Genomic DNA, 16530 nt, shown 5'->3' with positions numbered 1-16530 from the left:
GAAATACTGGGCAGCGCATGTATTTATTTTAAAACACGCTACTAAAACTTATTAAGGTTTCTTTGGTAGAACATTTACACCGCAGCGAATTTGAGTGTCTGCTTTGAATATTCAGTTCGTCTATCGTCATGAAATACATAGTTCTCTTGGAAAGTACGACGATTTGTTTCCCATGATATCTGCAATTTGTTTTATGATTTTATTATTTATTATTCTGAGGAACATTATTGGTATAATTGAAGCAAGACTTGTTTGAGAATAATTATACAAACATCATCCTCAACCGGCGCAACAAACGTCACACCCGCCTCCAACAAAATGGATTTTTTGGGGCACTAGATTTTTGAAAATGATATGTGCAATGGTCTTTGTATGCCAAGTTTGGTACTTTTGTCCGGTTTGTAACGATTACCTCTAACCCCTGGCTAGACTTTACTGCAAAGTTGTAAAAATCATCGCGAACAAATTAAAATCAAGTGAAAAGCCTTTGGTTTAATTATTTGAAAACTTAATGCATCAGGAGAAAACTAAGGTTCCCAACACAGTCGTTAATAATAATAATTATAATAATAATAATAATAATAATAATAATAATAATTATAATTATAATAATAATAATAATAATAATAATAATAATAATAATAATGGTTTTATTGGTAACATTTCTACAGAGAAGCTCTTCATTTACCAAACTAACCCTAACCTAACCTAACCTAACAAATGAAATGATATTTACAATTAAAACTCTATAATCGTTAAGTTACTGTAAACTACTATACTACTATACTATATACATTTATGCATTTAAAAAAATACTGTACTATATACATCTAAGAAAAAAATAAAAAATAAAAATAAAAATAAAAAAAGCTACTGAATATCAATCTGTTGGTTTAGATTTTTGTAAAAAGGAAGCGCTTTACTTCCCTGCAAAATGCATCATGGTCCACAATGTTTTTAAGGTTCGTCGGAAGTTTGTTAAATAGGGTAGCGCGTGATCTTGAAAGGTGTTAGATATTAGTGGGATTTCTACTTGAATACAACTGTTTAACCTTAAGATTCTGGACGGATTGTGAAGCAAACAAACAAACATTGTTGCTTTCTACTGCCTCATTTAAATTATATTGTATGGTAAATAAAGAAGAAAACACGAGGAGGTTGTTTTCCAAGCACCTTCCAGCAAATAATACAAACACCGTTTATTAAATCTATGTAAAAGTGTAAAGCCGGAATTTTTATGTGACAATTTTTATGTACAAAATATATTTGATCGTGTAGATGGCACAACAATTATTTGTCAACAGTTCAAATTTCAGTGCACCAGTAATGACCTTGAACAGCAGAGATACGCACAGAGATACGCGCAGCACAGTGCTAAGTGGGAGGTTGGGAGATTGAGGATCACTTGTTCTGTCGTAATATTTGCCACTTTTATGTGCCGAGTCGTCTACACGTGCAATTTTTCGTATGTGACAACTTTTATTCGTCACATAAAAGCTTAACACACCAGCTTCGCACCAAATATATTTGTCACATAAAAATAAGCCAATTTTCCTCGTCTACATGAACTGTAATCAAGACATATCTGGGCTTTCTTGAAGCTGAAGAAAGCTATTTTACGGGAAATTCAACGAATTCACGATTTTGCCTATTCCGTTATATAAAACAAAAAACTTCAAGTAGTTTATAATCGGGCGGTTAATGTTCGACCACTTCTTTTCAGTTCTTTTTTAAAATTGGCTAGAAAGGTCAAAAAGGTACGGCGCAGCACAGTAAAAAAGTATTTACAAAAGCAGTCACTTGAGAAACACACAAGTCGTGTTTGCGTGAGTCACGGAGTGTGCGTGAGCTGAATTTCCCTTATTGCATCATCTCTTGCCTTATGCCACATGCCTTGCCGGATAAATTCATGCTTAGGCATGCAAATATTTTTTTTGTTCCAATGTTGAATAAAATAAACCCAAACCAGTTAAATGACAATAAAAGGGAGTCCATTTCACGCAAAAATAAAAAGTAGACTGAGGCCATCCCGTTGTATTTCTCCGTTTAGCGTCGTCCGACGACTCAAGTCCGAGTTTTGCACCAGTCAAAAAGTTTGGAGAATTAAAGCGAAATTTCCCTGATTACGTCATTTCTTTTTTGATCCACTGATGCATAAACAAATTTCTGTCTGGGCTTGCAAATATTTATTTTGTGCCGAATCTTACATAAAATACGCTCAAACCACTTGAATGGCATAAATTGATTTTGGTTAAAATAAAAGAAGCTTAAAAATTAAGTTCTTGAAGTTTAACTGCTATTTTGCTAGAAAAACACAGCTTTCAGTGGCATTTGCGAAGTCGCGTGATTGAAAGCACGCAAATAGAGAATGCCTGACTACGTGATTCAGCAGGTAATTTCCCCTTGTCCGGCGTGCCCTGACAAATTTTTGCTGGGTTTGCAATTTCCTTTCGATTCCAAAAATAAACTCAAAACACATGCATAACACACGAAAAATAATTCATTTTTCATTTATAAGTAGTTTGGACATGTCAAATCGCAACGTGAATACTCAGTGCTTGCTCCGAGCCATACGCTTGAATTAAAAAATACATATTTAACAAAAAAAAAACAGAGCGCTGAGAATTCGTAAATATTTTTAAAATAGATATATATGTTATTTGCCGGCCGGGAGGTCCGTATAGGGAAAAACTGTGCCCTCGGTCTTGAGCACGGCCCTCGGCCTACGGCCTCGGGCCGTACTCAAGACCTCGGGCACAGTTTTTCCCTATACGGACCGACCTAGGCCGGCAAATAACATTTTTATTTTTTTCCTACTTTAATTTGTTTGGTTAAAGAAACCGAGAAAGATTGTGTCGCAAAATCTTTGTTTTTTACGCGCGCATTCAAGTTCATTGTTCAATCGATCGACGGGTTAGCAAGAGTGAATAATAATGCTGTTTGCTATATTTATAAATTCCGTATAAAATAGCTTCGCTAAAATGAACCGTACTCAAGGAAGGGTTCAGCATATTTAATTTACACTTGAGAAATCTAAGAAAAACAAATGAAGTAATAAATATAGCACAAATGTAGCACAAAACTAAACACTTTTAAATCGATTTCGGCTTCCGAATCAAACCCGCGATAACTGCTTTAAAGGTCTTGAAAGAAACTACTCGCAGCGTGTAAACCCTCGCCGACTAAAAAATACTCTGAATGAAAAGCATTTTCTCAAGCTATTCACACTTGCAGACGACGAATTAATAATCTCCGCGTTGATTCCGAGTAGAATTTTATTCTGATAAACAGTGCGAAAGCGTAACTGAATGAAATTAGTAGTTTGGTCGTCTACGTACGGCACAACATTGGAAGATTAATTTGACCGTTTTCAATCAACGAATCTTATTTTCTTGAATGATAGTAGATAATGTTTGCAAAAAGTGACAGATAAGACAGATAAACGAGGCAATTTAACTCATAAATGGAGTCTGAAAACCTGTGCAACTTGGCAATGGCGTGAATATTTTGCGAAGTTCGACGAAGTGCACAAACAACGACAAACTTAGTACGAACGGTAAACTAACACTCGATTTTGTTGTGAAAGAAATTAATACTCGCCTTTTGAAGAACTTCGAGGTCTTTAATTCCATTGCAATTTTGTCCTTTCACAAGTACAGAGGTTGGTGGGTAGCTACTCCGATTTTGGAGAGCAAAACTTTCATGTGTTTGTTAGCCCAGCGATAGCGACCAAAGGAAAAAATTTGGCAAAGCCGGTCCGGATAGAAAAAAACTGGACCGGCGGAACGCGCGTCAACAGCCAATCAAATTCAAGGATTCCGGATTCCGGACCGGATAGATGCTTTAGAAAAAAATAAGTATGATTATTTATAACTACAGGCGAGCGATCGCCAATAAACATCAAAACTTGCGTGATCAACGAGTCCCCTGGGCCCGTGGGTAATCGTTTCATTTTTAACAAGAATCTGCAAGCAGTTTATAACCGTGCGGTTAGTGTTTGACCACCTCTTTCAGTTCTTTGGCTAGAAAGGCAAAGCGCCGCACAGTAAAAAATCTTTAGAAAAGCAGTCACTTGAGAAACACACAAGTCGTGTTTGTGTGAGTCACGGAGTGTGCGTGACATAAATTTCCTTCAGCACGCCTGGCCGCATAAATGCCTGCTTACGCATGCAAATATTTATTTTTGTCCGAATGTTCAATAAAATAAACCCAAACCAGTTCATGAATGGCATTAAAAGAAGTCCATTTCACGCCAAAATAAAGACTAGTCTTTCCGACAACCTTTCTCGAATTAGCTGTAAATAGAGCATGAGTGCGAAGGTAATTCCCCTGGCGCGATGACGTGTATTTCGTGCCTTGACACATTCTTGCTGAGCTTGCAATATACGTTTCGATTCCCAGAATAAATTCAAAACAAAAATTGGAATATCCAGAAAACAAGTCGTTGTTTTGCAATATTCAACACATTCCGGGTAAATTGTACGACTTGTACTTGCTCCGAGCCAAACGCCTAAATAACACAAAAATAACTATTTCACACAGAAAGTAGAGTGTTCGTAAATATTTTTAAAATAGGTGAATGATTATTTATAGCTACAGGCGAGCGATCGCGTGGCATGGGTCTGACATATTGGTAGTTTTTATTAAAATAGCTTGGACATGTCCAAGCGGTCATCAAATCTTGCGTGACCGTGACAAAGGAGCCGGCTGGGCCGCGTGGGTCTGGAACGATTTACCGACAAAAAAAAAAAAAACGACAAAAAAATGCCAGCCAGATTATGAACCGGCTTCGCACGGTTAATTAGCTTGGACATGTCAAAACACTTCTCGGCTTTGCATTGTAAACATTCAGTGCCCGCTGAATCAAACGGACGAATGACACAAACATACACTCCACACTGAACAGGAAGCAGAGTGTTCATAATACGAGCGATCGCTAACCGAAACATCAAAACTTGCTTTAAAGTTACTTTAAAGTTTAAAAATTCATCTTTTCCCTGTTTTGGACAAATTGCAGCTTACCGGGTTTCCATGTGCAGATATGCTCTTATGATAATGGACCACTTTATTGAGTAAGTTTGATACGACGGTGTGGTGCAAGTACTTGCGATGCTTGGAAAAAAAAACTTGTGATCCTTTTCATCTGACTAAACCGAGGAAATCGCTCTCTCTTTGCCATATGACGTCACACTGGCCGTGATGAGTCGGTCACGAATAAACAACTAAAAACAATGGAGTCACCATCTTCAATTCCAACCTCCCCCCCCCCCCCCCCCCCCACCCCCCTGACTGCGGGAGATGTTCCTAGCCTCCTAGCTTTGCGGAAAGCGAATTTCGTGGACAAAATATGGACGAGAAAAGAAATAGGAAGTTTGGCACAGGTTACATGGTTCTTGATGTACGTCGACTTTGTACGTCAGTTGTTAACATATTCTGCATATAAATAATTCCTTTGCACTCAAACAGAAAGATATAAATTACGTTTGGCTAAATCAAGCGACACGGAACGACACATGGATTAAACGTTAATATTCAAGGAGTAAAACCTCCTATTAAGAAGCCGATTTGAGAAAAATATTTGGGTGTAAAGGTGGATGTTTTTCATGGACTTCGCTTGTCCCGAAAGCAAAATGGAGGTCCCGCCTTCTGTCCCGTTCAAAAGTTAACTAAAAAATACCCAAATTACAGGATTACGGGGGCAAAAAAGAAGAAACAGATCATTTACACAGACAGTAAAGACATCAAACCGTACTCAATAAGAAGGAATAAGCGAACAATGGCGATATACAAATGTAAGCATTAAACTTAAGCCTTTCTAGACCTCTGTTGTGGCGCACTCACCATTATTAATCATGTTCATCGAATAAACAACAGGAAACAATGGAGTCACCATCTTCAAACCCAAAGTTAACAACTCAGCCCGTTTTGTTATTTCAATTCTGAGAAGTTTTTTGCCGATTTAAGTTAATTTTTGTTCATGCTGTAATTATTAATATTTTTCTAGTTGTTGTTGTTGTTGCCGTCGTCGTATTTTCTCGATAAACGCGGGTCCTCGATGAAGCGCCGGCTTCGTGTAAACTCTGGGTCAAGACTACTAGCTTTAAATAAACGCCAGGGAGCGTTTGATCGAGGTTCGGGCGTTTATTTGCCGTCGAGCAAACAAGTAAATATATTCTCTAAAATAGCACTGCTACGACAAACTGGTACGGTTTGTTACTTTGGTATTTTTTTTTTTTAATGATCAAGGAGACGTCCGGCGTAAAATATAAAGGATGGATGCTATAAACAAAATGAAACAGCAATTGTCATGACTTACGCACTGTTGTTTATAACAGTGGAGGAGGACGTTTTTACCGCGAAGGCCGTTGGCGACATTGTCATTTATGAACTTATTAGTTGTTTATGTTCTGTTTGTAACAAATCTTGATTGCAACATGCACGTTCCGTATTCAATTCCGTAACCTTGGTGATAATCATCCTAATAATAATAACATTTATTTAACCTCACTTTGATGGGGCTGATTAGGCCTCTAGCAAAAGTATGTTAATGTGCCGAGAAAAAATGGCAATAAAAAGAAAACACAAAACATTAAGAAACTGTTTACAATTATATATATATATATAAAATACACTATCCGACTTGCGATGTATTGAAGGTCAGCTGACGTACTGCCTTCCTAAATGCCTTAAATTGACGTCAGCGTCCGCATTGTGTCTGGAATCGAGTTCCACGCCTTAACAGCAGTGTACCTTGCAGATTGTAGTCCAAATGTAGTGGTGTTGACTTTTGAGATGACCATTGTATTCATCCCTCGCAAGTAACTCCTCTATAGTAACTAGTTTGTCGGGCCGGACGACGCGAAAAATCGTGGGTTCGAAGGATATGTAATAACAAATCAGCCTAAAAAATACAGAAAATTGCACTTCGTTGATAAACACCGGACCCCGATTAAACGCCGGTTTGAAGTAAACGCCGGGTTGACCAGACCAAGTTTGGAATAAACGCCGAGGGTGTTTGATTGAGAAAATACGGTGAGCAAAATGACGAACCTCTATTCTTTCCTTATTTATTCGCCTCCTTTTGCTTTCATGACGTTTGAAGGGAGTAACAGAGGGAAATTTCTTTAGAATGGTTGGTATTGTGTCTGACGTTTTCCTTCTTTGATATTTCCACGCAGGAGACTGTGTCTGTGATATACTCCGAAGTAGTCTTCCATTTAGTTTTCGGAACACTAAAATATTTGTGTTCGCTTTTGAGCAATTGTTCTTTTAAATATTGGAAGACGGTGAAAAGAAAGATCTCTTTTGTATTTCTTGGAGCTCTGTTTGAGCAAAATGGAGCTGCATAGAAAGGTATCTTGACAAGCAAAAGCCACTACAAAGAAACAAGGAGTTTCGAGTATTTAAATTTTCCCGCCAAACTTCAAACTGAGCTCTTTGACGTCACGCATACATTACCAGCTCTAAGATGACGGCGTTCCGTTGCCGAGTTTTGGGCTACTTCAGAGAAGAATTTCGTAGGTTTTAGCTTTCGTTGCAAGCTGAAACTTTGATGAGTAACATATCTTTGTATTAACCCTTAATATGCTAAGTCTGGATTATTCCGGGATTTGGAGGAATGGCCATTCAACCACTTCTGACGTCACCAATTTACACGTCAGCAGATTTTTGTGATGTGCAACTTGTAGAGTTTGGATAGATCTTTCTACAGGAGTGTCCATCTTGAACATAGACTGCATTCCGACAGAGCTAATCGAAGAATACAATAACTAAAAGATCTACATTTTAGTAGCACTGCATAAACCCTAAGAAATAAATCAGGAGGAAAGCGATGCGTCGTACTTACAGCACTTGTAGGCCAGTTAAATTACTAATAACTCCCGCGGATAAGTGTTCTAGTTGGTTATTGGACAGGTCTCTGCAAACGAAATTACACAAATATTAAGAACAAATAGCTTGGAAGTAACTTCGAGTAAAGTTTGCCTATAAAACTGTCAATAATTATGTAATAAAACAATTGCATTAAAACAATATCGTTTGGGGCTGGTCCCCTAGAAACTTTGAATACAAAGCCGTTCGCATGCAATCGTAATCTACAAACTGACAATACCCGATTCCCTCTATAGCGCGCGCCTGCAGGGAATCACGGTAGTTGTATTCATCAATCCACGAGCGAGACTCAGCATCGATGCACATTGCTGAGTCTCGCGCGTGGTTTGATGAATACAACTACCGTGATTCCCTGCAGGCGCGCGCTATAGAGGGAATCGGGTATTCATTTTGATTCCTGAATTTTAACGTGTGCAGCGAGTCATAGCCATGCTTGGCCAAAGAAGGCCCTGTAGTAGCTTCTAGCGATCTAGCGACATAAAATCAAAAGTGTTCAATAGCTAACGCAAAATAAAAATATATTTTATTTCCTATTAGCAAGACTGCCTCAAAGTTGTTCAATCATCTTTCTTTTTTAAGTGCTGGACATTTCAATGTTACCAAGATATTTTCTGGTTTAATCTCTGTAACTCTGATAACGGAAGATTTTGAAAAACATTTCAGAACATGGTCGAGACAGCAGCAAAAATGTAGACATGGTAGAAATTTTCAAAAATAAATAAGACTTTTTTAAGTTTCACAAACATGTTTCGACGGTACATCCGTCATCGTCAGTGTGACGGTTATGAAAGTTTACAGTGATTTAAAACGTGCCTGTTACAAATCATACGTTACATTGCGTTGGAAAGCAATACGCTAGATAAATTTCGAAGTTAACCTAATTAAAAAGAAGCAAGCGCGCGTGCAACTATAGGGAAAGACTTGATGTACATAAACTCCTTAAGCTTAACTTGATACTTAGGAGGTGCAGAGTCTAAGATCTTGAAGCAGTCTAAGTTACAAGAGGTACGGCACATACGTTACATTGCGTTGGAAAGCAACACGCTAGATAAATTTCGAAGTTAACCTAATTAAAAAGAAGCAAGCGCGCGTGCAACTATAGGGAGAGCGATGCTAATGTACTCGTACTAGTGATTATATAATGTGACTGATAAAGATGAAATTTTTATTTCCCTCTGTTGAAGTGTTAGCTGAAAACAAAAATACCAGTTCCCGTCACATGGCCGCGAAGAAGCTCACAACTTTCCGCAAAAGGCTACTATCTTAACGACGTTCGGTGGAGGACTTAAACTCTACTTCCCTTAGTAAAACCCTGTTATGCATGTTATTTTCGGTCAATGCCATTTCGGCCATTTCTTCAAGCAAAACACGTTTGTGCGATTCCAAAATCGACTCCATATAGTTCTGAATGAGATCGAAGGTATTGACGGCCAGTCGACTCAAGATGGCGTCCAACCGCTGAAAAAGCATGTGCTTTCGACCGATACCCACGGGACTGATCCATAAAACCCGCTGAGCTCGCGATCAATATGCGTTCTCCTCCTGCCATACGGTCCACGCCAGTGAAATTTAAATTAGTCAGTCAGAGGAAAACAGCGGGTAAAAACGGAGTTTTCCTACGTTACAAACGTTTCGCGCTCTCTGATTGGTTGTGGTCAACGAGAGAAAACAGAAAAAAAAATACATGAAATGAGGCGCGAAAAATGTTCAACATGGCTCGAAGTACAGTCGAAGTGCTAGTTTCTTTTTTTCCCTCCTTTATTTTTACTGAGTTCACAACTTTTCAAAACGAGGTGCAGCGACAAATATTGATTTAGTATGTGATGCTGTTTGTGACTGAATTGCTGGAATGGCGATCACCGGCTGAGATTCATGCTGCATGCGAAGACTTCAATGCTGTGGTCGATTGGACTCGACATCGAGCTGATCGAGGATGGTCGTCAAAACCTGTTAAAACTGTCTTCCAGGCCAAAATACATTTTTACACGGAAACGGACAACATTCCCTTTCTTCTTCACCTGATTAAAATGTTTTATGTCTACTATCTACGCCGCTCTTACCAGCGCTGGATCGACAACTATTGGCATGTTCCTGTGGAGATCGATCGTTCAATTCGCAGCTGTATTTTTACGTTGCCATAACTGAAAACTGGTTTTAGCGGAGCTCCCAGGGGCCCGGAGGGCCGCAGAGCGGAGTCCCATACCACCAGAAAATAAATAGACCCACTGCTTTTGGTTTTTCATGGTCATCATGGCTAGTGACATGGCTCGCGGGCGTGTTAAGGTCATAGTTAACGCCAGCTTATATCTTTGATATTGGACATACATGTCATGGTCAAATGACAGCTGTCAAAACAAGTTATTCGTTGACCAGTATCACATGACCATATCGCGGGCTCACATATAGAACTCATCGAGGTCAAAAAATTTGATGTTTACCGCTGACCAATTAATGGTTTTCATTGTATCGCGGGCTCAAGTGTTATATTTTTTATTGGTCAGTAAATTGGGAGCTCCGCTTTTAGGCTTGGCTAAATCTGTTTAATATACCAATGTTTAGGGCCTTCGCTACTTTAGATGCCTTTCAAACAGTTGCTGCATTTCGGATAGACTGGTCTTGTCAGGTAGAAACTGTAGTGTAGAAACTGTAGTGTAGGAACTTTGTTTTTTTTTTTATTTGTAGAAATTTATCTTGAGTGCATTAAATTCCTAATTTAGAGAATTGCAAAATCTGTTTGTTTGTTTTTTTGTGACTACAACAACAATAATATTAAAACAATTATAACAAAAATACAATAGTAACTTATTTTAGGAGAAAGCCTCCAATCACTCAAACGTGGTTTACGGGAGGGCCCCGTTAAGAAAAAGCAAATGATTAACTGATATACAATAGCCCATTTCCGATATATTTAGGTGCGCAAGATAAAGACGCGAAAGTGAGGCTTTGGGGAATAGACCATACAGTGAGGAAAATGAGCGTTTCTTTTTAAGCCTCAATGGTAGTTAAACGATGGTCAAATAGTGTGCAGTTACATTGTATAAAATTGGGAGTCAAAATGAGCCAAATCTCTCGTATTTTCGCTTTCCCATCCCGCGATCCGTTTATAACTCTCAATGCCATGAATTACAAACTATTTTAAAAATTTTACAGATCGCTAGAACATTTAAGGCCTTTGAGGGGCATTCTAGAGGAAAAAATGCCTTGTGCCTCGCAGCAATGTTTTTTAATGTTCTGACCACAGCTGCTCTGCGCACTCCATTCACCCTCCCCCGGCTTGGTCCATTCATCAATTTGAAGGTGGCTAATCGGACTAAAAGACGGCGTAATTCATGGCGTTAAAAAATAAAGCAGAGTTAAAAAGAATAACCAATAACCATAGTGCAACAATGTTCCCATTGCAGAAACGAGGGAAGGAGAAGGATGCTAATCTGATTGATCTTACAATGTCGTTTGACCGGCTTAGCTCTGCTAAGAGTACACCGACGAAGACAGGGCAGAGTCATCGCCCTTCAAATGCGAAAGCCAAGGATATCTTCAATGCTTAATCGAGGTAAAGAAAGTGCAATCACCAAGGCTAAGAGAGTGACAAAAACTGTTTTCGTGACTAAAATCGCTACGATGTAGGAAGAATTGTTGTGAGATACTGCAATTTAAGCCGAATTTATAAATAGGCGACTGAATCACAACTTTTCTTTGGAAAAAGCGATTCAAGACTGTAGGTGATAAACATTGCTCATGTTTTTGTTATTGTTATTATGTCAGTGTTGGGGCTTGCCCTGACGAACCAGTCAAAATAGAACAAGAGGATGCTTCAGACGAAGAACTGCTACAACCTGCGTTCAGGTAAAACGCCACAAGACTACCCTTTACCGTTACCATTGTACGTCCTGTACTTACCAGGTCATCCATGGGCTACCGTTATTCGACTTGTAGTACACTAAACAAAATTACTGCATTCTGATTGGACGAGAGCAGCACAATAAATCCCTAATTCTACTCATTCGGAATACCTATTACGAATTGTATTTTTTTATAGTGCCTCTGGAGTCTCAGAAGAGGATCGCAAAGTTGACATCCTTTTAGAGGTGCTCATTAGAAGCAGGTAGAAAATATATATTGCAGTAATATTTCGCTATGTGAGGGAAATCTTACGTCTTACCTTAACCATATGCACTGACTTGTTTTTACATTATGCGTATTTTTTTGCAAAAAAAATCTGAATCTGAATCTGAAGACTCCATAATTCCCCAGAAGCCAAAACAACGCAATATTTAAAAATATTCGTGGGACGTGTACGTCATCAAGGGTTTTTCAACAAAGACCTGAATACCTAAGAGATGGCAGGAAATGAAAAAAAATGTCCCACGGAATGGAAAAAACATGGTCGTGTGCGCTTTGCGGATTTTAAGGGCTCATATAAATGCGTAGAAGAGAAATGTCCTTTTAGAATAGAATTTGGTGTTAAAAATACAAGGCAGTTCGAAAAGAAACGGGGTGAAATGGTTTACAAAGGCTGTGGTAAAGTAGGATAATATGTTGCCTGCATTGCGCGAAGTTACCTCAGTGATGGTTCTAAATCAGTGACAGTTTACCACATTGGCAATCTCACCTGCCCCGTCATTTACAATCGTCCAAAAAAGGAAGTGAAGAGTATCGAACAAATGATACGAAATCAACCAAACATCAAACCTTCCGACTGGAACGCCGTCGAAAGAGAATTCAGTGCAGTAATGGACAAGAAGCGAGCTTCCAACATGAAACAGAAATTAAGGAAGGATATAGAGCCTTTTGGACACAACTTTGAGGCAAAGATATCGTTTAAGGAGTATGCGGATAAAAAGGATCCCCTTTATGTGTATAAGAAAAATGACAAAAGTGGAAACCCGGACATGCCATCCTTTGTCTTAAAGACAAGCAAGACAAAAATGACAATGGCACTTCACATGGACAAAACAGGAGACCACTTTCTGAGTAAAGAATTCTGTTTTTTTTTTACGGTAAAAGGAAACGGTGCAAAGGGTTTGTAACGCTAACGGCCAGTGTCTACCATCCCTAGCAAATACCGATGGCTATAATGGAAGCAGAAAGCAAGAACACAGAAAACGTCGAACCTTTTTGGCGTTTATTTAATGAAGCCCATAGGAAAGTGGCTGCTTATGATAGCTTTAAATTTAACCCTATTGGTTGGTGTTGCGATATGACAGGAGCTAATATAGCCCGAATTTTGAAGGTCTTTTGGGATGACGCTGATATAAAATTGTGCGAGTTCCACTTCAAAGACCTGCCCTTACTTGACAGTAAGGGCAGTGACGAGTTCAAACAACTGTGCGACAGGCTCTTACTATGCACAACTACCACTGGTTTCCAGGCCGCCAAATCTGACATGGACTTATTTATTGAAGCCGACGATAGCAGAGCTTTCCTGACTAACTGGGTGTCGTGGTGGCACGAGCACCGTGGTTTCATCTTCCGTGCGTTCACCAACCCCACTGCGCCGCAGATGAACCAGGGCGAAGTTATTCACGCCGGTTTCACTGTGATTGCTTAATTATTGTGGAAGTTACGGAGGGGGGAAATCCGCTGAAAAGATCCAAAAAGCACGGTATGAATATGTTAAGGATCTCGACCTGAACAGTGATAGCCTCCCAGTAGAGCATGCAAAGAAATTTGTCTGTCAAAAACTACTGTGACTGTTTAGAGCCTACTATATAGGCACGGCGTTCAGTTTGCTTGGTTAACATGTTTCCTCTCCTACGATTTGTTTGGCACTCTCTGATAACTGCGCGTGTACATAACTCTTTCCAAGATAAAACCTGGTTGGATTGGGGTGAGCGAGTGATGTGAAGCGGTATCCGAAAAAGCACGCGTTGGTAGGTCCCTCAAGCTCTATTTCACTTCTTTACGTACTTAGCTCGAACTTCTTTAAAGTTTCTCTGGGTGGCTCTTCGATGATGTAATGGTGTTTCTATATTTGGGTAATTTTATTATCTAGATTTTTACCTCTCTTAATACTGGAGCAAAGACATGTTCAGAAAGTTTTTAACCATCTTATGTTTTAAAATGCTGATATTTCGGCACTTTCCCTAGAGTTAGACATACAACGACAGAAAATAAATCACAAGGAAAAACGGTTTTCGGATTTATCTCTTCCCGGTGTGAATAGACATAATGTTGTTTGGTAAATAAAGAAGAAAGACTCCACTTACATATAGAATAGCCAGGGATTCCTACCGAAAACTCCTGCAGGCAACTCCGTTAAGTGGTTGTTATTCAATCGCCTAGCAATTAAATGATATCAATTGACTGTCAATTACATGTAAAAATAAAGCCTGTGTCACTTATTTGTGCAGTGCGAACACAATAAGCAATATTCCTTTGCCAAAGAAAACCAAGCACATGGCAGAAACGGGCAACATTTGTGATTTCAGTCAGTAAAATGTCAAGCACAAAACAATCATAAATATCCAACCTACTCGATCGCGGGACTTTCGATCTTAACTGTTGTGTGTTTGTGTTTTGTAGTTCTTTCTTCTTAAATTGTCACGAAAGTGGCCCAGATATACACATATATACCAATGGAAGAACCCTGAGCGACCTTACTTTATAATGTTTACTGAAATCAAAACGTGAAATGCCGTTTTCGCGTCCCTGCCGCCATAAAATTTTGTCAAAAATTCGTGCGTATTAAACACTCGTAAGGAAAGAAGGTCGAACGTATGAAATTTCCTTTTGGGAGGTAAGCGGGGCATTCAAAATATACTACACAGAACCCTACAAATATTGCAAAAAGATGCACTTTAACAGATCATTTTGAAAGCCCGAAAATTAGTATTTTGAGCACTTTTGTAAACACTTGAAACAAATGATCAAATAATTTTTAACGCAAAACTATTAAGTAACGGATAATCAGTTATCTTACCCTAAATAAGCAACCGGAAATGCTGAATTGTTACTGTCTATTCAAGCAGGTCGGTTATATGTGAAAGCCGTTTGTATATATTTTAAAGCATGACGTCACTTACTGTTTTGCACTCTAGAATCACGCCAATTGAATATATTTGTTTGAGCATTTTATTTGAGCATTTATTATATATTGTTTGAGCATTTATTATATAGATTACGCGTGTAATTTCAGCTTCTTTTCTTCTTTATTTTCTGGTATATATTATATTCTATATTATATTTTGTATGTGTGTCCGTGTGTACGTGTGTGTGTCCGGCCAAAATTTGACTACTCAATTTGTAAACTGACAACCCGGCATTTTTAACCTAGTGGTAATTTCGGGTTCCCAGAACCCCTTATCTTTAGCAATATATTTTTATATATATATATATAATAATTCTGTAATTTAATGATAAGGAAATAAAGAGGATGTTGTTGTTGTTGTTGTAGATTACGAAACTAAAAAGCCACCATTTTTTCACCCAACAATATTCTTTTTTTCGATTGTTTTGCAAGTGTGCTAATAAAAGAGCCAAATAAACATATCCCGAAGTTTCAAAGTTATTGGACATTGCATCGCAGAGATATTGCAAGTTGAAAAGTGTTTTTTAAGGCCTTCATAATCGTAGAGTGCTCGGGAAAACTGTCGGAAATAAAACCTGTGGCGCCATAATTGGTGCTTTTGAAGACGACCGCACACCGATTCCGCAGACCGCATCTTAGAATTTAAATAAATGTCAAGACCATTTTATAACTCCTGGCTTCCAGCTAGGGCTTTCCACAAGTTGCTCGAGATTTCCCAAAAAGTTGCCCGTAATTTCTCAAAAAGTTGCTCAAAAGTTGCCCAAAAATCAAAAAAAGTTGCTTCTACTGATAATAAAAGTTGCTCGAAAGTTGCTCCAAAAAATCCACAACGCTGCTTCGCTGCTTTAAATATATGCTAATTTCCCTTTGAGGGTTAGATTTCTAAACAAAAAAAGATTTCTAAGAAGTCTTATGCAATTTTACCGCAAAAAAGTATCTAAATAACATATCAAGGGGAAAATTTGTAAAATGATGACGACATGTTTGCTGAGGAGTTTTTGTAATGTTTAAATGCAGAATTAGCTGAATGTTGAAACGTCTTCAGACGTTTCTCGAAAATCTTCGTCAAACTTCGTAAATCTTCGGAAACGTTCGTATGGCCTTTGAACAACATACGGATAATCTTCGGAGATCTTCGGTCTGGAAATTGCTCAAGATGCAACAAGTTGCTCGAGAGGAAAAAAGTTGCTCGAAGGGGAAAAAGTTGCTCGAAACATGAAAAGTTGCCAAAAAGTTGCCGAGCAACTTGTGGAAAGCCCTACCTCCATTTAATGAGCGGTATAATAGCTTCGCACGTGCGTTTTGAATTTTGGTACGTTTCATAGCCGTTCTCTGCAGAACAACAACGTGAGATGACCAAACTTTGCGTATTTTGGGAAACGTCAGCCACGACAGCTAATTTTTGGTTTTTTTATTTGGTGTTGAACGCTCTTTTTGAATATTAAGCAGCAGCTAGTTCTTAACCCTATTCAGACCGGGCTTTTTTGGATCTTTTCAGACAAGTTTAAAACAAGTCACCGCCACCTTTGTTATGATAAAACCTATGCGGTCACCTATTCGTAAATTCGTGATACAGATACACCATGCGATGTGAAAACTTCACATGTTTTAAC

At 38.6% G+C, this 16530-nt stretch overlaps 1 protein-coding gene across 1 annotated transcript in view; it reads right to left on the bottom strand.

The window, feature by feature from the left end:
* LOC144665000 (uncharacterized) overlaps positions 1–16530 on the bottom strand; it is a 37615-nt gene that overhangs the window by 16884 nt on the left and 4201 nt on the right. Inside the window, exons 2-3 of the mRNA XM_078526188.1 lie at positions 14097–14168; positions 7847–7918 (exon numbers count right to left, since the gene is read on the bottom strand). Of these exons, the coding sequence (XP_078382314.1) occupies positions 7847–7918; positions 14097–14168 (144 nt within the window). The remainder of the gene's footprint in view (positions 1–7846; positions 7919–14096; positions 14169–16530) is intronic.

This window comes from Oculina patagonica, chromosome 9, assembly GCF_052425735.1.
Source record: "Oculina patagonica isolate OP01 chromosome 9, crgOcupat, whole genome shotgun sequence".
NCBI classification, from domain to species: Eukaryota; Metazoa; Cnidaria; class Anthozoa; order Scleractinia; family Oculinidae; genus Oculina; species Oculina patagonica.
The sequence above is the reverse complement of the archived record's forward strand: the minus strand, read 5'-3'. Positions and strand labels throughout refer to the sequence as shown.